Here is a 20,435-nt window from a genome sequence, read left to right as displayed (position 1 = left end):
AGGCCTGTGTACAGGCCACTGAGATTCTGACCACACAGCTTTGGTGATCTTGTTCTTATACTGTTTCGTGGCAACCTCTTGGGTTTGGGCTCTGCAACATTTCATATGATAACATTTCTTGCAAGGCACCTGTCTCGGTGCTCCCACAGAGAGCACACCCAACCAGTTCCTCCATGGGTTCACACTTTGATGGCTATTGTCAGACAGTGACTTCAGCAGTGGACATGTCCAAACACACCCTAATTGAAGTGCTGTCTCCCTGTATCAGCCCTAAGGGTTTTACCAACTGCTTTTCATTATGATCTTCTGAGAGTGGGTAGGATGCAAGGCATTCCAGTCACTGCACTGTCAGCTAGACTGTCATCAAATCTCATTCCCAACTCATGGTCTGTTGGGAAGGAGAAAGCTTTAAACTTCTCTGAATGCAAGAACTGTAATTTTGCTCAGTCCTGAAAAGGTCTGAAGAAGCTTGGGAAACTCTCCAAGCCCTTTCTTACCCATATGTATCCACATAATGTCAAGATACTTTCTGGCTTGTAAGAATCATTTTCAACTTTTCTAAAAGTGGATTTATTAGATATGCACAGGAAGAAAGATATCTGGCATCCATTCTCTGTACTCATTTTTCACATACAGCTCTCCTGAATGCTAATGTATAAGCGCATACCATCTTGCAAGTGACAGGGACCCGTTAGACTGAACAGAAAGTATTTAGGTCTCGGAGTCAGTTTTGATATAGACTTTGTGCTCTGGGTCACAGAGTTTGCTTCTTGTACCATCTGTATCTCAGCTGATCTCCAGACACAGCATAGGACATTTTTCCTACTTTCTCCAAGGATTGAATGACCTTCCGCTTGACAATCATTCAAATGATCTGCTTAATGTTTTAAAGTTAAATGCAAAACATTTCTCTGAGTTATTTCCCACTTGATACTATACACACAGCTACATCTGTTATTCTTACCTCATATTGCCCCCTGGTACTTGAAGGACAGATGATGAATCTCAGCTAGATTGTATTTGGCTTTGCATGGGCTTCCAGTGAATCAGACAAAAGGGTACAAGGAGCATTTCCTGTTTCCTTGAGGATCCAGGCAAGAAGCAGACACAAGAGACTATCTCAGCCCTGATTTAATAGGGTTCTGAATGTGCACAATTGGTATATTTAATATTTTTAGAAGCACCAAGTGCCAAAAAAGGAAATAAGGACTTCTGATTGGGTCAGCAGTGAAGTTAGGTGACATTTTTTGATGAACTGGAAGTTCAGTCAAAAATGCAATTCAAAAGAGACCAAAAGTACTAGCAAATGAAGTTAGAATTTGGTGACTAGCCTCACCCTTCACTTCAAAAGCAGAAAACAAAAATAAAAAAAACAAAAAGGACAAAATGGAACAGAAGAGAAAGGATACAACAGCAAGAAGATTATATATTCTATTTCAGTTGAATGCCTGTCTTGATTAGTTTTTACACAGTTGGATCAGTGAGTAAAAAATCCTTAGTTTTTACATAGTGTAGGCTATGAGAAAGGCTGATATTCAAAGAGTACAGACAGTATCCTTTAGAAAAAGTACAGCAATACAGGACTATACAGACAGGGCGTCAGATCCCTGTCTATGTCAAACAATTGCATCCCTTTCATACACCGATCACCCTATACATCAAAATCAGTTAGACTGTCTTTTCCCACTTCTCCTGTTAGGAGGCTATTCCAAAACCTACTTCCACAGACAGTCAGAAACATTTTAATTTCAAGGTCATTTGTCCATGGCTACTAACATCACCCAATTGCTCTTGTACTGGTGTTGTCCTTAAAATAGTTCTTTCTCTCTGGTGTTTATTTTCTTACCATTGTATAATGTGCAGCCATGTACCCTCTCAAGCTTCAGTTCTCTAGATTGATCCACAAAGTCCATTTTTTCCCCTTTCACAAACAGGCTTTTCTTTGATTATTGTAGTAACACTTCTTTTTACATGTTCCAGTTTGAAATGACCTTTAATGGGTGAGCACAACTAACCACAGCACTCCAGATGAAGATTCATTCATGTCTTGCGCAATGGCATTAGTGCTTCTTTTTCACTCCAGGATGTGTTCCTCCTGATGCTTCCAAGGGTAGGTAACATTTAACTTAGCACAGCAATTCATATTTCTTGTCAGGCTTGAAGCCTGGGCTACTGTAAGTTAGCAGAAGAGACGGAGTTAATAACCAAAAAACCAGATGAACAGCGGGGTATACTCTTGAGAAGCTGCAGGAAACTTCTAATAAGGCTGCTAACTTTGGGTTAAAGGAGAAACCAAATAAAACAGAAGTGTTGTTGCTAACGCTTTGGGTCAGATAAGCTAGATTAAAATAATATTTATTTTAGTCCTGGGAGAAGATGAGTAGTAAATTGGGAAGTAAGACTTATTATTACAGTTAGATATAGATAAATATAAATCAGATTAGCTAAGTAGTTTAAACTGAATAACCAAGGATGGACATGGTGCTGCATTGTGACTATGAGGTTGTAAGTGAAGGCAGGGGTTAGGCATTCTCATGTTCATTGTATACTGTCTCCCAGTATGTTGCTGGTCTGATTACCCACCAGTGTTTCTAATAAAAATGCACTGTTCACTATCCAGTTTAACTTCACTTCTTGCATAGAACAGTTTGGACACTGAGATTTCTATTTAAGATACTGAAACTTACAGCCATACTACCATTATCTGTTCAACACTACTCTTACTGAAAACAAAAACAAATTACTTACTATGTTTAATTTCCTTAGCAATTTCTTTTTTTTTTCCTCTTTGTATTTACATGGTCCATAAGTGCTTTGTCAAGTCTAATGTTCCATTTGCGTTTCATTTCACTATAACTTCTGGAAATTCTCATTTTATTCTACAAGATAAAAGGTTTTCTTATCAGTCCTTTTAGATCCTTTCCAGGTTCTCTGTTTACTCTTAATTGTGTCATTTATATTGCTCATTCATCTAATTATGAGCTTTTCTGCAATGTCTTTTACCTCTTTGTTTGGGATACATGTTCAAGAACATTGCTGAACATTCGAGAAAAATATATTCCAGGCCTCTTTCACATTCAAGTGAAATGTGAATCTGAGCTCTATCATCTAGATAAGTAACTAATTATTTTTGCCTACCTTAGCTTGCCTATTTGAAACTGATACTCTTCATTATAGGCCTCTATTTACCCTTCCATTTAATTAAAGCCCAATTACCTTATGATCATGCAATCCAAGGCTATTTTCCACAGCTGACATTTTGTATAATGTCCTCACTACTTAAAAAAAAAAAAAAGAAAGAAAAAAAAAAAGAAAAAAAAGAAAGAAAGAAAAGCACAAGTTTAGAAGAGAATCACCTGATCACACTCTGAGTGATCTCACTCATTATGAGTAGCTTTGGTCAGAAGCTCTAGCTAGGAAATTAAACAGCTCTGCTGCACACGGTTTCCCTAGGGTAGACCCTGGCAGCAGTTTGCATATGCAGTATTATCCCCCCACACTCTCCTAAGAGCATAGTAGCATACAGACCTTTTATGACAGGTAGGGTTCTCTGGAGCACCCATTTCACTAAGAGCTGTGGTATATGAATGCACATGGGCAATTACCCTACAGCCATCTGCAACTCCCAGAACAGTCTCAGCAGGGCTCCGCCTACATTCTTCCCTCAAATCCAGTTTTTTTGTTATACTCTGCTACGTCACTTTTCCACACGGCAAAGCAAGATTGTCCCCCCGCTTGCTTTAATCTTTTTTTTTTCTCTCTCTCTTTTTCAAACAATGAAAACACATATTCCAGAATAAACTATAAATTATAAGTCTGAGTTGTTAATAATACAGCCTATGGACATAATCAGCTAACATACATGCTTTATCATCTTTTTTACTAACCATGCTGTATCAAAGTAATTTCAAAGCTGTTTTCTTTCCAATTGCCTCACATGCAAGATGAAGCATGATATTGAATAAAAGAGAGTTATCAATGAAAGGCAGAAGGAGGAGCAATAATACATTTGTCTTGCCTGCTTTCATATTAGACTTACACAAAAGAAGTCCTCCAGATTTAATTTAACAAATGTTATGCTCCTTTGCATCATTCTATAATCTAAAAGGAAAATGTCTACATGAGGCTCTTTCTCTGAGGGCTTTGGGTTTTCAGCTATGCAATTCTTCTTTAGAAATCATGGCTTTCTTTTCAAAATATTCAGTCAGACTTAGGGAAGATCCCATTATTGTTCTACGGACTGTGTGGCTTCACATACTTGTACCGAGTGAAAGACTCAAAGCATTTCATCAATAGGAGTGCACGCCAGTGCACAACATTGGGACGTCATATCACAACCTTTCTAGGGAATACTAGAAGAACACTATTAATGTTAAGAAATGCTACTAATGTTAAGAAGTATTCAAAATAGAATAAGGCCATATGGCTAAAGACTACCTCTTGGACAGAGAGTTGCCGCTCCTTTCACTATCATGGGTGCCTCCCACCCTGACTGCAAAAAGCATTTAAGCACATGCTCAGTCTTCCCTCAATAGGACTTAAGCATGTGCTGTCCTGAAAGCAGGACTGTGAGTCACACTTGCCAAAATTAATTGGAAGCGACTGTTTTGGGGGGCATTGCTTCAGTACGACTCTATTGCTTTTCACCTCCCATCTGGGGTCCTGATTTACACTTACGTAATTCCAGTGTTGCACTCAGCCTCTGTGAAGAAACTGCAGCATCAATAAAAAACACTTACAAGAAGATTTTTATCTTCCTGTATAGCAACCCTGCAAGAATGTCAAATGGGCCTGCTAAACACACTGAACTGGTCATGTTTGAAAATTAGGTTTCTAGTCATTGCTCTAGCCCACGTGGCACTTGACAAGTGCTACAGCACTCAGAAAAGACCGTGTTAATTATCACATGACTATTATTTTTATCTCCATTTCTTGAAATGTTATTCAATCATTAAAGATAGTGAAAAATGGCATTATCTAGAATGAATATGAAATGAATATTCATAACACAGCTAATTGTCACTGACATCTCAAATTTCATTATAATTTGTGTTTTGCTTGGCACTTTCTCATACTTGCAATAAACCCTTCACTATGCTATTTAATTACTTACTGACTATAACAGAAGTCCAGACAAAATTGCATATACACAATAGACGTCTACATTTCATAATTAGCTACATAATGAGAATGTTTGGAGAAATGTGTTTCTTATATTGGTATAGGTGTATTTATGTAACTTAACAGATCTTAACATGCTTAACAGAATTTCTTCTAATTTTTTAATTGGCATTGCATGTTTTAATTCACAATGAATCTAATAATTCAGAGTTTCCAAAATTGTTAGTGGACCTGAAATAAACTTTTTCCCTCTACTGGAATATTACAAGAGGCTTGATTTGTTTACCCTCTGCATTTCATCATTCTGCACTACTAAACAAAAAAGACTTGCAAGTGAGACACTATAATGTTTATCAAGGCCATTATTTATCTTGCAAGTTCGTTGAGCTCTTAAATATCTATTTAAATCAGACTAATGTTAATCCAGTGCTTTTTTGTGAAACATCACATACTTCAGATACTTACAGACAATAAAAGAACTTAATTTTAAAATGGCTACAGTTCTGATGCTGACTGTATAAAGCCAAAGGGAGATTATTCTAGTTTTAAAAATTGACTTGGGGAAAATTAAAACCATGAAAAGCATATTAGATACTAAATGCTTCAAACCATACTGATACTTTCTGCAAAGAATCATAATCTGCTAAAGAAAGAACTATCCGATTTAAAGTATTTCTCAGGCTTTAAAGAGTACTTCTCTCGTAAATGCTTACCTTTACATTCAGTACGGTTTGAAGTGCATTAAAAAAGGAGCTGTTTATTGGCAGCTGCTTGAAGCACAGACAGTTTTGAATAGGCCACTGTGACAACGGAGTCTGGCACAGAAGGGAAGGCAGTCATTTGGGGAGGAGAAATTATGATGGTTTGATCAAGATGTATTTACCAGAGTTCCTGGGACTGAGGGCGAATGGATCCTCCTTTCCTTAACGGGAAGAAGTCGACCCCTAACTAGAGGGCGGTCAAGCCACGCTGAACTGCATGCCTAGCTGCAGAATGCCTACTGATTTCTGCTCGCAATAAATGTCAGTCTCTGAAGCTGTTATTTACAAGCTCTCTCAGTGGTAGTCCTGAGATTCCCAAGGCATCATTGCTTGCAGCATTATGTACACCCAGTTCTCTCAATCAGAGCAACCAAGGAAACTGAGATTGAAGCTGGCAGGTCGCAACCCCATTATATTTTATTGTGACCAGCATTCTTTTTGTTTAATGGATACTTTTTAAAAAGTCTAAAGCAGTTTAATTCTCCTAAGAAAAAGTTCAGTTTCGTGTATCTATAAAAATAGTTTATCTATCTCAACTTCTCCTTAGCTGTGCCATCATTCTTTCTTTTTCTGTTCTGCTGCAGAACATTCATATATATAAATATATTTAAAAGCAGGAATGACAAAGAGACAAACGTGTGAGGAAGTTTTAGTCTGAGTGTACATTTTCATCCCCTAGAAAGGATAACGGACAATAATTGACAACTTTTAAAAGGAAAAAATTCAGCGTAGAGCTCTTCAGAGTTTAATACTGTTGCTGCTTTTTTATGGCTGCTAAATAAGCCATCCCTGGTTATCCCAACTCAGATAAATAATGAACAAAACCAAACTATTTGAGAAGCACATTATACAAACACAGAATCCTTCTCCTCAGAAGATTGCCTGGTGAGTCTCCCAGACCTAGTTAGCTGGCCCTGCTCCTAAGAGGGAGTGACAGCTAACGACAGTCTGTCAGCGAAGTTCTGCTAGAGGTCACATCTGATACTGCTGACATTTAAAACAGGAATGTGGGAAAAGAAGTGTAAATACTAGGAAGAGAAGACTGAAGTGGAAAAGTACGTGGACTTCAGCAACACTGATTTGTTAATCTTCATCTGTGCCTACAATCACCAGTATTTTCTTCACCCCACAAAGATGCACCCTGATTCTGAGGGATGTCTCTTTAAAATGGTAAATGTAAATACATATTTTGAGTGAACTGAAGAATACATCTGTAAGCATCTGCTTAAATGACATTTTACATAGGATTTTAAACAAGTGTTTCCTTGAATTGAGGTCTTTATCATCAGTTTATCAACTGGGACAGAACAGCTACCCTGTGGGAGGGCGTAAGTGTGTGAAACAGGGCATAAGATTTAATTCATGGCTAAAGTACTCCCAAAGATGCTGGAGTCACTGTTAATGGCCTGCATTCTCCAGGTAGATCAAAAGCAGACAATATATCTTGAAAATTCAGCTGAACTCTGGAGATTAGAAAATGTCCCGAAGTAAGAACTTTCAGATTCTGCAGCATCACACATTCACTGCATTTTTTTAAAAAAAAATCTTTGTGATTTGGAGACAACTTTTCAAATGTGATCTAGGAGTACACTGTAGTGTTCTCCTCCTCAGTTTGCAAGCAGAGAAGTCCAGCAGGAATGTGAAGATATGGTTTAGAGATTTTAAAAAGCAAATGCATTTTAATGAAAATCCTTACATTTCTCTTTAGTGTGGCTGATATCGCTTTCCTGATTATAGTGAATGTTGAGTGAAGCTGCTATTACGTTCTTTAAGGCTCCAAAACTGACAGTACTGAACTCGCTATAGGAAAAATAAATAGGGTATCAGAAAAGAAATCGCTGAAAAAATGAATAAACTGACAGAAGTCAGAGAAAAAGAATTTGCAGTAGTGTTACTGGAATTGTTGCCAAAAGCATAGCTTTAACCTGTTGGAGAAACCCATTCAAGGTGCAGAGAAGATTTTGACAAGGGCAAAGGGGGAAATGTGAGCGCAATTATATATCACATTCTGATAGATAATTCTACTACACTGGTCCAGCTATCATGTTTGACTTCCCCTTTAGGGTAAATTTTTTACAAAATAAGCAACAAAAAGAACAAAACCTAGTAATCAAACATAATGTGTCAATGGAACATTTAACTGTAAATTGTAATCAAGGAAAAGAAAGACAATACAAAGTAAGCCATGTAGTAAACGCTTACCCTCAAAATATTCCTTGTTCTACTCTGTACCTCCTGGGCATCTTACTTCAGACAGCAAAATATTACCCCATCTGGTGATGGGATTCCTCTCACCCAACTTTAGACTTTGGGGTGAATGAGATTTGACTCATGGAGAGAGAAACCAAATTGCGGTATCTACATGTGAATTAGATATCCAAAATGCCAGACCAGCTGGTGAAAAAAATGGAGCTTCGGTCAGTTGTCCTAACAAAGATATTTAGTGCCATTTCCACTTAAAATGCCTTAGAGTATCTGTAGTGCCATTTCCACTTAAAATGCCTTAGAGTATCTGAGACAACCTTGTGGGACTGGCAGATATGACAGAGGACTTCAGGGACACCCTTCTGAAGAAGAGGCTAGGAGGCTAGGCAGGTATACCTGGGGCATCTCTAATACCATTAGACATAGATGCTTGGACAACTGCAGCGAAGCCTTCGTCCATTTGATCAATAGGTCTTGTAAGCTATTCAACTCACTTCAGGCTGGACACCTACAGCAGGTCAGCTGAACTGTTTTCTACACCCCTTACAGGCGACAAGACTGAGAACAGCATTATGAACACAACACTGCATGTCTTTTTTCTTTTCTGCATGCATATGTAAATGTTGGTTAAAGCTTCCTCCACAGTATATGTCGGTCTACAAGCAAGCTAAGCTTTGGATTCATTGTTAACCAAGCAAACTTCCAGAGCAGTAAATTTCAAAATCTAGCAGGTAAGTCATCAGAGAGAAAGGGGATTATCATCTTGTCTTATGAAGCCACTTTGTTTGGCATACTGTGCTCAGATAAAGGAAATGCATTACCAGAAAAGTACTGGCAATGTGGAAGGAGCTCATCAAAGAATAAAAAAATGATTAGGAATAAATGTTTAGATCTTTACTTCTTAAATTACTTAAATATTCCAAAGAACTCAGTGATCTAACTAGCGTGGATAAGTGATGACGAAGAATATAGTATCAGCCTGCAATGTTAGAACTCCCAAGAAGAGAAAGGAATTATATTATACAGTACTCTGGGATGTAATTACCAGCCACACTGTGAAAATAAAGCCAAGAAACATGAAGAGAACCTTCCCAGTCAGTGTCACTTTTCTAGTTACACAGTAACCTCTGAAATAGTTTCTGAAACCCCACTTTATAGGATACCGAAATCCAAGCTTATTTAGCAATAGAAAATGTTCTTTAGAGGATTATCCTATATCAACAGGGAGAGCAGTGGGATAATCTAAAAGCTCATCTATTAGCAACATCTATGAGTTTTTCCACATGTTATTATTAGTTGTCAGGTATTTTACCAGAGAAACAGAGAAGAAATTATCCTGATAAAAAAGCAATTGTCAAGAGAATACAGAACAGCTCTTAGTCAGAACTCACACTGGTAGGCCCATACTAGCACTGCCCAAAATCGTATCTATCTTCCAGTATTTCTGTTTAGGAGATGCTCATTGGCTAGTACTTATTTTGGAGTAAAAGATTAAAGACATTGGGTATTGATAACTAAATTAAAAGGGCTGGCTGCCAATAGCTATAACAGTAAGTAACAAATGAAGAGCATTGCTTGCTCTGTGTCCTCTTGACCATGCAGAACAATCATTAAGAATTAAACGCTGGGATTCAGTCTCCCTCCTCCCTTTTCCCCAAGAGGCAATGCCTCACACACCACCAAGTATGCAGTACTCTGGGAACAAAGCCAAAAGTAGCAACTCCTTCTCTGAATGAGAACAGTTCAAAAACAGGACTTACCAAAGGGGGGGAGGGGGGGGCTGTATTTTCCTACTTTTGCTTAAAATGCACCTTTTTTAATGGAACGAAATTTATCTAAACACATCTTTTACTGTCTTTAAGTGAAGCCCACGATTTTCACTGATAGGCTGCATTAAATACATGTAATAAAATGATGATGTTTCCTTTACTCTTAACTTATTCTTTTACTTTGGCAATTGTATATGTGATGTAGCTAGAGACTGACTGCTGTATAGACAGGCCAGGTAAGTCACAGCAAATGGTGATATGTGTGAAGTTTTGAAGGAAATATCTTCTACCATTCCACACCCATCCTCGCTCTTTCTCACTAGGCTCTATCCTTAGCACACACAAGAAACAGTTGTACTATATTTACATATATATTATGTAGGCTTGTGTTAATTACAGTGGCTAAAGAGCTATGGTGATGACTAAAAGAAACTGCTCTACGGAAAACTAAAATGCAAATAAGAATATACCTGAGAAACACTGACCCCATTACTGGCCTGAGTTTGCTGTCTTAGACTGGTTATACTAAAATAAGGGCACTGCCTTCATTGTAATTGAAAGCAGGAACAAACTATAACAAAAATAATGTAACACTTGCATCTCTCATTAAGATACTTGATTTGCTGCATTTTGTAGAATGCAATATTTGACATTTAAATGACTCTCAATTGCATTTTAATAGTCGGGGGGGTTTTCTCTCTCTCTTTTGCTTACAATAACCTGTTGGATGTTTTAAAATACATGTTATTTTCCATTTGGCAAACATGCATTTTTTCTATTTGCTTCCATTTCTAATGATGCTCAGCATTAATGGCACTCTCCCTTACTTTTTTTGCATATTGATCCTGATGTCAGCAAAACACTGTGCTGTATTTGGCTAGTTAAAATGAGTTCCCTCTGCTTGCAGTGTAACAATGGAGCATAAAATGGAGATGATATCTAAGTCCACCGAAAGCAGTGGCTATTGTTTAGTTGTTTTTGTATGGAACCTTTCTACTGATGTCTACAAGGTAGAGTGGGCTAAACACAAGTTGTATTGAATTCAGTGGGATTACACTGACAATTCATTTAATCAGGCATGTTCAGCATAATGAAAATGTCCAATACTCTTCAAGCTGTGGCTGGCCACACGTGAGCACCCAGGTGACAGAAAAGCTACTCTTGCAAGTAAGAGTCACAGGAATACTGGGGAGCTCAGCTGGGGTGAGCAGAGTTGAACTGTGCAGTGATAAACACACACTCTGAACCTTTTCAAACTATTGCTGAGCTCCTCCTCCAGCATCCCCTTTCCAGAGGTCTGGCACCCTCTGAAAAGGCTTCAGTATGTGACGGATGAATCAGAGTATTCCTTGAGGGAATTCCACTATTGCACAGCTCCTCTTTTTTTCCTCTTGTTCCCTCTAGCAGAATATAGTGCATGCAGTTGCCACATTTATATATTCAAACCTCAATTTCACATACAAATACAGATGTTTGTATGTACTTAATGAATACACCTCCATTTTTTAGGGTTTGTGCACAATGATTCTAGCCTTTAATGTCGGATTAAATTAGGAAGATGTGATTTACTATAATTTCAAATAAACTTCATGGAAAAATTATCAGACTTACACTTGATGTATTTTAACCATTAAAATACCAATGTCTTTCATTTGTTCTACATTTTGTTTTCCTTTATGTTTGTTAATACTCCATACATACTGGAATAAGACATATCTTGCATATTTGGTAGCATGGAAAAATGTATTACAATGCACATATGATAGTTAATAACAATAAAATACAATGAATATCTGAATGTTTTTCTTAAACAAATACACTTTTCATGATATCTGACCTTTAAATACCTTAGAACAAACTGGAGACAGTCTGTGCTCCCATTACTTCTCTTCACTGGAGAAAAAAATCACCTCCAGAGAGCAGTCCATCTTATTTTAAGATAGGCATCTGAGATAGGTCAGCACATTGCTAAATGCCTATTCCTCTCTGTTACCTACAAACAGAGACGAGGGTGGCTATCTTACAGTTAGATGTCTACATTTTTAATGACAGTGGTTAGAGAAATCAGCCCAGACCCAATGTTCAAAGCCAGTTAAAAAATCTACCCCTGTGCTTGCCCTCTTCCCTTTGTGCATAGACTTTGTCCCAGAATCACAGAATGGTTGAGGTAGGAAGAGACTTCTGGAGATCTCCTAGTCCAACACTCCTGCTCAGAACAGGTAAGCCAAAGCAGGTTGCTCAAGGTCATGTCCAGATGTCCAGTTGGGTTTTGAATATCTCCAGGGATAGAGACTTCACAACCTCTCTGGGCAACCTGTTCCAGTGTTTCATTATCCTCACAATTAAAAAAAAAAAAAAAGAAAAAAGAAAAAAAGTTATTTTCTTATGTTTAAATGGAATTTCCTGTATTTCAACTTGTGCCTTTTTCTTCTTGTCCTGTCACTGTGAACCACTGAGAAGAGTCTGGTTCTGTCTTCTTTACTCCCTCCCATCAGGTATTTATACACACTGATCAGATTCCCCGAGCCTTCTCTTCTCCAGACTGAACAGTACCAACTCTCTCAGCCTCTGTTCATATGTCAGATGTTCCAAGCCCTAAATCATCTTTGTTGCCTTTTGCTGGACCTGCTCCAGTATGTCCATATCTCTCTTGTACTGCGGAGCCCAGCACTTGACACAGCACTCTGGATGTGGCCTCACCAGTGCCCAGCAGAGGGGAAGAACCACCTCCCTCGACCTGTTGGCACTGCTCTGCCTAAGGCAGCCCAGGAGGCTGTTAGCCTTTTATGCTGCAAGGGCACATTGTTGGCTCATGGTCAACTTGTGCACTAGGACTCCCAGGCCTTTCACTGCAAAGCCGCTTTCCAGCCAGTCAGCCCCCAGCCTGGACATGGGATTACTCTTCCCTAGGTGCAGGACTTTGCATTTCCCTTTATTGAACTTCATCAGATTAATACTTCAACTCATTATAGACATCTAGCTTCAACTCATTATAGACATCTAGCAGTCAGACATGTAAATTAATCCAGTCCTTTAAGTTATCCCTACAATCAACAGGAAGAGTGAAATCTCTTCACAGGGCAATTTATCCCACTATCCCAACAAATCATATCTCCAAGAAGGGGATATATCTCTTTTCAATGACTGCAGAAGAAAGCTAGATGATTAGCTTAGGTTGGTAGTTAAGTTCTAGACAGTCAAAGAAGCTGCTATAAATTGGTGCAAATTCTAGCTACCCACAAGAAGGTGATTTGTTCATCTCTGTAAGAACCTACAAGTGTGTTCATGTCTGTGTAACAGGAGAAGGGAGACAGAGAACAAGGAGGGCAACAGGTACAATGAAAGGACAAACTGCTTCCCTGCCACCTGCTCCTTATCAGAAGACATTTCTCCCAAGAACTCGGCACCTAGAAATTCAAAGTGACCTTGTAGTAGAACAGGAAGCACAGCCTAGCTCCTGAGCTTCCCAAACTCGCTGATTTGCAGGTTTATGGGGTTTGCTTACTCACCCAGTGGAATCCATTAATGGTTGAGAAGAAATGAGTCTGCTGTTTGCTTGCTTCATGAAAATTCACTCTTAACCCCTTTCTGCTTTTTCATGCTCAAGAGAATATGGATAATCTGTGCTAAATATGGCTGCAATGACACTCAGTTATCTACTCTGATCCCTAGTGTCCAAAATGCAAATGCTCCAAGTGGCACACGTTCCCCTCTCCAAAGCATTCCTTTCATTTGCTATCTTATTTTAGTCTTTAGTTAGCTTATGCTCTGGGTCAAAGAGCCTGACCATTAGTCACTATATTTTCAAGGTATTTCTGCAATATTTTATGAATCCCATGTGGTAAATATTCACTATTCATACATCCAGTAAAATTCACAACCTATAATTTCTCTTGAGTTTTTCACTTATGCCACATTAAGCCTGATTTTAAAATTTGCTTAAAACGAACTACTTTTTCCATGATCCTTTTAGAAGTTTTAAGGGATCACATAACAGAATCTTTCAACAAGGATAGAACAGAAATGAAGTTGGTAAATTTAGAGTTTTTCTGGAGTAAATATAGAATAAAGGATTTTTTTTTTAGCATATGCACAAGCCGTTGAACAATAACTTTGTGCTGCCATAGGCAATTTAAAGTCCAATGACAGATTTTCATTAAAATATTAACTCACTTTTACTCAAAGTCTAGATTCTGTTACAAAACTGTAATTTTGGGGGTCTTTTTTTCCAAAAATTGAGGCATTGCTACATTACTTAAAGAGAGAGCTGTGAAATTATACACAAAAGAAAAAGAAGAAATAACTATTCTTGCACCCAATAGGTCCTGCAAATAGTCATCTCCCAAGTGACAAACCCTAGAATCATGAAAAGAAGTACTTGTTTAAGTAAGGATTTTAAAATGGAATCCTATAATCTTAGACCTCCTTCTGGAGGTCCTGTTCCAGAAGTCTTTGTCACAAGAGTAATTGTTGTACAGACAGTCCCATTAGGCCCAGTTCTGAAATTCTCATTCATTTTTCCATGTACTCAGCCAGTGGCCTTCAATAACCCTTTCAAAAAATGACGGAGTTCCCCCTCTGGCATGCCCTCTCCAGAGCTGTGACCCCATTTGAAAAGAGGTCAGCTTGTGCAATATACACTATATAATGCCAAAAGCAGACTGTTGAGATAGACCGATCATTCCATTGTAAGTCATGCATGCTTTCCTCCACCTTTTTGTCACCTTCTCTTCTCAATTTTTGAAGGCTGCTGGGAGCCAAAAGTAGGCATTCCTAGGAGTCACTTTGCTAGGCCTAATTACTGCAGTGATGCAGAAGGGCTGTGCATTTATTTTAGTATTGTTACTGTCCTTAGTATAATATTGTTGAAGGACAAAGTAGACAATGTAATAAATGTCACAGCATATTACAGAATGCGTATGCAGCCTTACATCTGGGTTTTTGGAATCAATTTTAAAAAAGGACTTTACACTTAAAAATGTAAATCTCTAAGGAACAAAACCTAGCTAGAAGAAAATGACAGTGTTTGAGGAGATTACTGAATACTTAACAATATTCCTGCTAAACCATATCCTGCAGCCTCACATAAAAAAGAAAATCTATGTCTTACATCCTATCTTAAAAAAAGTTTAGGCAACTAAGACCTGGGCTTTAAAGGTGTTTCCCAAAGCTCTTAAACGTCTTCCTTGATATCAAGACACTGAAACTCTTTTTAAAAATTACCATTACCATTTTTAGTAATTAATCTTCTGCTATGGCAGCTTCTCACCTCTTTCATAGATAGGTGTGAATGTGTCTTACGCTATGCTTCTTATGAGTCTGTCACAAAGTGTTAAACTTCATGATGTAACCACTTGTCTGTCATTGTTTAACTCTGAACCACACTGATCAGGTAAGTACATTTTTACATTAATTGTTTGCTTCCCCTCTCTCTATATATATATGTATGTGTATGTATATATTTAAATCATGGAAACATATTTCTCTGCCACAGAGAAAGGCTCTTCACGTCTTCACAATAGTAGACTATTGCTATGATCCTTTTCTGAAGGAATATGGGGCAGCACACCATCCTGCTTTGATCAAAATGGATCATTATGATCCCTCTAGAGCCAGATTAATGTTTTCACTTTTACTGCAGATCAGTACACTGGGGCATGACTGCCATGTTGCATCCTGAGGCAACCTATCTAGCACCCGTACCCACAGCACACACAGACAAAATGACAGGGGCAGTAGATGTTACTGTTGCATTGAAACAGCAACTCTTCTCCCAACATCCCTTTCGCTTTGCTTGGACTAGATATTGAAGCATCAATAACAAAACATTTTTGATTTGTATCAGGAAACCTATAGCTTACTATAAGGGTTGTCTTTCTTCCTTCTAATACAGGTTTTCTTCATTTGTCTCAGAACCATTTCTCTGTGATGAGCTTCCCTTCTCTAAACCAAAGCCATCACTGAAAAAACCCCCAGAGGTTTTAAGAAGAGTCTGAACAGGATCATTTCATTAACTTTCCTTTCTAACCTTCTAATTGGTGTCTGCCATAATCATGTATATAGTTTTCTACCTACTTCTACCAAATTCTAACAAAGGTTTCTATCAGCTTGCCTGTTAACAAGTAATCATTTAAAGGGATAACTTCAGCATAAAATTCACACTTTCGTATGAACATATTTTAGCTATTATTCTTGAAAAGAACATTTGAGATTATGATCTCAGAAAGAGAAAACAATTTGCTCTGGGTTTTCAGCTTTTTAAATTTTCTGCATTCAACAGCCTTTCCGTGTATCACTGGTTTGCTTCTGAAATGCCCTGTGTTTGACTCAGGCTGTGATTTGGTTTATTTAACTCAATAATAAATGGCAATATAATAATACATAGGAAATTTCATGTGAATTCATAGTAATACTTTCCTTGGCACTACTGTTTAGGCTTCGCCAAATACCTTTTTGTTACACTATTGTTTAGGATGAACTTCAGTTCACAGAAAGCTTACTTTGTCATCAATACAGTTTATTCTTAGTGAGGGCTGAAGAATCATGTCCTGCTTTAATCATGAAAACAAGGAAATGCTTAAATTTATTTGAAGGTATGTCATAGTTGGGAAATTGCAGGACGGCTTTTATTTTTCTTTAAGTAACTGACACTTTATCTCTGATTCTCTGGGATCAGTTATCTCATCCTGGTGCTCATCAATACTCAAATCATTTAAAGAGCTGAGATGCAGTTAAACTTTCTAAGACCTGGATATCATACCAGTAAACCGCCCCACCTGTTTACAGATTTATTTTGTAATTTTTTTTTTTACTAAGAAATAAGCAAAAGTGCAGGAAATATAGAATAGTCATGTCATTCTTTACTAAGACCATCAATTCTGGGGACATGTTCATATTTATCCTTTGTGCTGTCTGCCTGTGCAGGCTCAGTGCACTGGAAACTAACTATACATATGCTGCACAGCACACATACCATTTCTTCCATCTAACATTTCTTGGAAGGAACATGGGTGCTTTCTACATTATATACACTAAAGGTGGAATTCGGCTTACCTATAGTATGTATCTATCATCAGATGGTCACACCTAGGTTCACTTTACAGTCAAAAACTTGTAGAACACTATTCATCTACTGATATACATTAGATATTTACTTTAAGGATGAGAGGAATCACTCTCTGCTAGGGCCTATTTCTCTCCATAGATTCTAAATGGGAGTCTCGATGACTCCACTTACATGAGTCTCATTCTGCATGTGTCTTTTTCACCACAACTGCCTAATGTGCAATTAAACTGTCCCTTTATCACTCTACAGGAGTCTAGTCAACAACTGAAAACTAAAACCTCTTATCGTATTTAATTAGGCAATTTAACCATGCTGATTTCAGAATTGCATTTCTTTCTGATCCACATTTGAAAACAAAACCTGGAATGTTGAGAAATGAGATGACATGTTGAAAGGCAGCTCAAGGAGCTTTCCAAACTATATCATCTTTCCTGATGTATCACCTCTTGAGGAGTCTTCTATGTGGCCACAGTAAATTGGGATCAAGTACAGGAGATGGTCAACATCAGTTGAAGTCTGAGAATGCATGGAATAGGAATGATACCTGCAGCCAGCACCACTGTGAATTTAAGATGCTAATCTCCTTCTCTTGGCTTTCCCCAAACTAAGGTGTTTAGGCCTAGTTTGGGTTCAACATAAGCAGTTCTTAGAAGAATCAGTACTGAGACAGTCAGACAACAAGCCTGAAATTCTATGACCAAACGCTCACATAATGATATTCTCAAAAATTATTTTCCCAGTGAAAAATATTGAAAAGTTATTGCTTCTTCTAACCTTTTGGTTCTGCTCTATAGAAGGAAAAGAACTAATGCAAAAGCAAAAACTTTGTGGAGCCAGATTAGATTTTTTGGAAAAAAATTACATCAGTCTATCTGCGAAAAGATATCCCTAGATGATTACTAAATACAATAAAACCTAGATACAATTCTAGACATTTTTTTAATACGAAATGAAGTTGATTACCTAACACCAAAACTTCTCTTTCTTGGGAGTCAAATTATCAATTTACAAAGATATTAACGGTATATAGTTAGACTAAAAGAAATATCACATGTCATTAGGAAAACGGTAAGAAGTTTGGTTTTTTTCATTTTGCATATGAAAACCATGATTTGGACATTTAGTGAGCCATCTAAGCAAATGCAGCCACTGAATATTTTTCTTTTGTTTAGAAGTGCATGATTGACTGATTCTTAATAAGTGCAAAAATAGCTGTAGGCGAACAACAATACTAAGCTTGCAGTGCACAGAAGTGAGCTAAAAAACAGATGTCAGCCCTCAGCTCTTCCTGTATAATTTCTACACTGTAACGATAGTAAAGTGATTCCTTAAGCATATTTTCTAGCTTATTATTCACCACTATTTTATTTCATATGGCACTTGAAAATGCTCTTTTTATACCTGCTTTGCTGGAACAGGATATCAGCAGCTTTTTGCTAGTGCATATAATTGAAAGGCTGTTACTTAAAGCAGACATCGTTAAAAAGTCTGAATATGCCAACAGTTACAACCCAATTCCATGCCTAGAATAGAAAAGTAATTATGGTGTGCTGCTCCAGTTGATAATGTTGGCAAATCTTGATCTTTTAATGTTGACTCCTGAACATAAGAAACATACACCTTGAGGCTCTTTCTATAGTCTATGTATACATAGTACAATGCCAGCAGTGTCAGTAGGTAAGACAGAAGGAAATATTTTATCAGGCAATAAACTTTAAACAATAAAAGCCACAAACTTTCAAAGGTCCTTTCAAAATTTTTAAATTATTGTAGATTCTGTTAATTCCCGTGGTGATATCTGAATTTACGTCCCAGAAATGAGCTTAGAATCACAGTACTGCTTGTTTCTCCCCAGTGAAAGCACTCCCCTTGTTAGACACGGAGCACTTAGTACTACTGTTCACCTCTAAAATGCATGCCATTGATGATTCTTGACTGCACATTGCTCGAAAGGGATGAAAGTCAAGCAACTTTGCATTCTAATTTTGCAAGAATTAAATCCTGCTGCCTCAGGTGAAAAGAAACAAATTCTCAGTATGGGAAAGAATATGTGTGTGCTACTGTACAGATGTGTCCTATTGGCACTTGATACAGTGCAGCATGTTAAGTAAACTTACTGTCTGACAGCTTATGCATTTTGTTAAAACAGGAACATATCTGTCATTTCTGAGGCAGAGTCAAAAGATTAGGAGGTTAAAGCCTCCTAAGGTAGAGCCTTTTGTCACTGAAAATGGTCCTGCATTTGAATGCACCAGTGGGCTGAATTGATTTCTATATTATTGTACATAAGCTGGATTTGCACTAATAGTACAGTGCTGATTATACCTTCAAGCAAGATTTACTTTCCTATAGAAGATCATCCCTCTTTATTTAGTGAACTAAGCACTTCATGTGCATTGCTTCATCTAGCATAAAATAAAAGGGCCTGTTTTTAAAAAGTCTGTTGGCGAATGAACAGCTACATACATCTTCATTTATTTCAATTATTTACCATTTACGTATTTAAAATGATTCTATGAAATACTGTTTCATGGAAAATTGAGACTAATGTTGCACAATTACTGTAAATAGCCTTTGGGAATGTAATGGCAATGTTTTCTCTTCCTGCATTATCCCAGACTGGTGCATGAAAGAGCGTGAGTTTGGTCAATCAGATTTAGGTGTTTTATTTCAGCTGAGAAGTTAAAATCCCTGTTTTTACAGTGCTCAGTGTTCTCATAGCATATATTTTTCTTTAAATAAAGAATGCAGTTAAAACTTTCATATCGTGTTTGCTGATTCAAAGAACACCTAACCTTTAAAAAAAAAAAAAAAACCCTTATGAATAAAAGGTAAAAAATATTATCCTTTATTCTATTTGCTAAAAGTGAGAAAATACTTCCTATCATAAAAGAGTATAAAGTCACTTAAGATTAGCTTACTTGAATAAACCATTTTTTTTGTATACTTTTCTTGCTAGAGCAGTCTCTGTGGTATGAGAACACAAATTTATTAGTTTTTAAATAGCCTGTTATTAAGTCACAATAATGATATTGCTTTTATTTTATCAGTACCAGGGATGCATCTGAAATGCTATTGAGGCCAGTTAAGGAGAAATAACTGAGCTAAGCCAGGACATTTTTTGAGAATTCAGTAACCATGTCTTAAGTTTGTCTGAACACAGATTATTATGTTCCTTTTTTAACGTAATTTCTGTTGTAGGAATCACCAAGCTGTCACACAGAAATCACACTAGCAGCATAACGCTGGACAATACAGTTCAAATATCTTAAGAAATGACCCCAACCGTAAGAAAGAGAGTCCAGGTACATTCATTTTACTTTAACACTAGAAACAAGGACCAGATTCCCAGGACTTCATTTTTATTTAGCCCACCTTCAGGCCAGTTCTTGTGGACAGTAGCATGAATTAAAACAATATAAGACCTCACATTTGGTTTAGTAGCATTTGTAATGCTGTGCATATATCAATCTTTCTACGTATATTTGAATGTCCATGTTTCTCTTCAGTACC

General features: G+C 37.4%; 1 protein-coding gene across 7 annotated transcripts in view; it reads right to left on the bottom strand.

The window, feature by feature from the left end:
• Nucleotides 1–20,435, bottom strand: part of TAFA5 (TAFA chemokine like family member 5) — a 481,655-nt gene that overhangs the window by 93,056 nt on the left and 368,164 nt on the right. Inside the window, exon 5 of one of the 7 annotated variants that reach the window (XM_064506174.1) lies at nucleotides 11,416–12,191. The exons of 4 other annotated variants lie outside the window; for them this stretch is intronic. In XM_064506174.1, coding sequence (XP_064362244.1) covers nucleotides 11,958–12,191 — 234 coding nt within the window. In that variant the 3' untranslated portion in view covers nucleotides 11,416–11,957. Of the gene's footprint in view, nucleotides 1–11,415; nucleotides 12,192–20,435 lie in introns of those variants that run through there. 2 more of the 7 variants (XM_064506193.1, XM_064506200.1) reach the window with 2 other exon arrangements.

This window comes from Dromaius novaehollandiae, chromosome 1 (genome assembly GCF_036370855.1).
Source record: "Dromaius novaehollandiae isolate bDroNov1 chromosome 1, bDroNov1.hap1, whole genome shotgun sequence".
Classification (NCBI taxonomy): domain Eukaryota; kingdom Metazoa; phylum Chordata; class Aves; order Casuariiformes; family Dromaiidae; genus Dromaius; species Dromaius novaehollandiae.
Note: the sequence above shows the minus strand (reverse complement) of the source record. Positions and strands in the feature narration are given on the sequence as shown.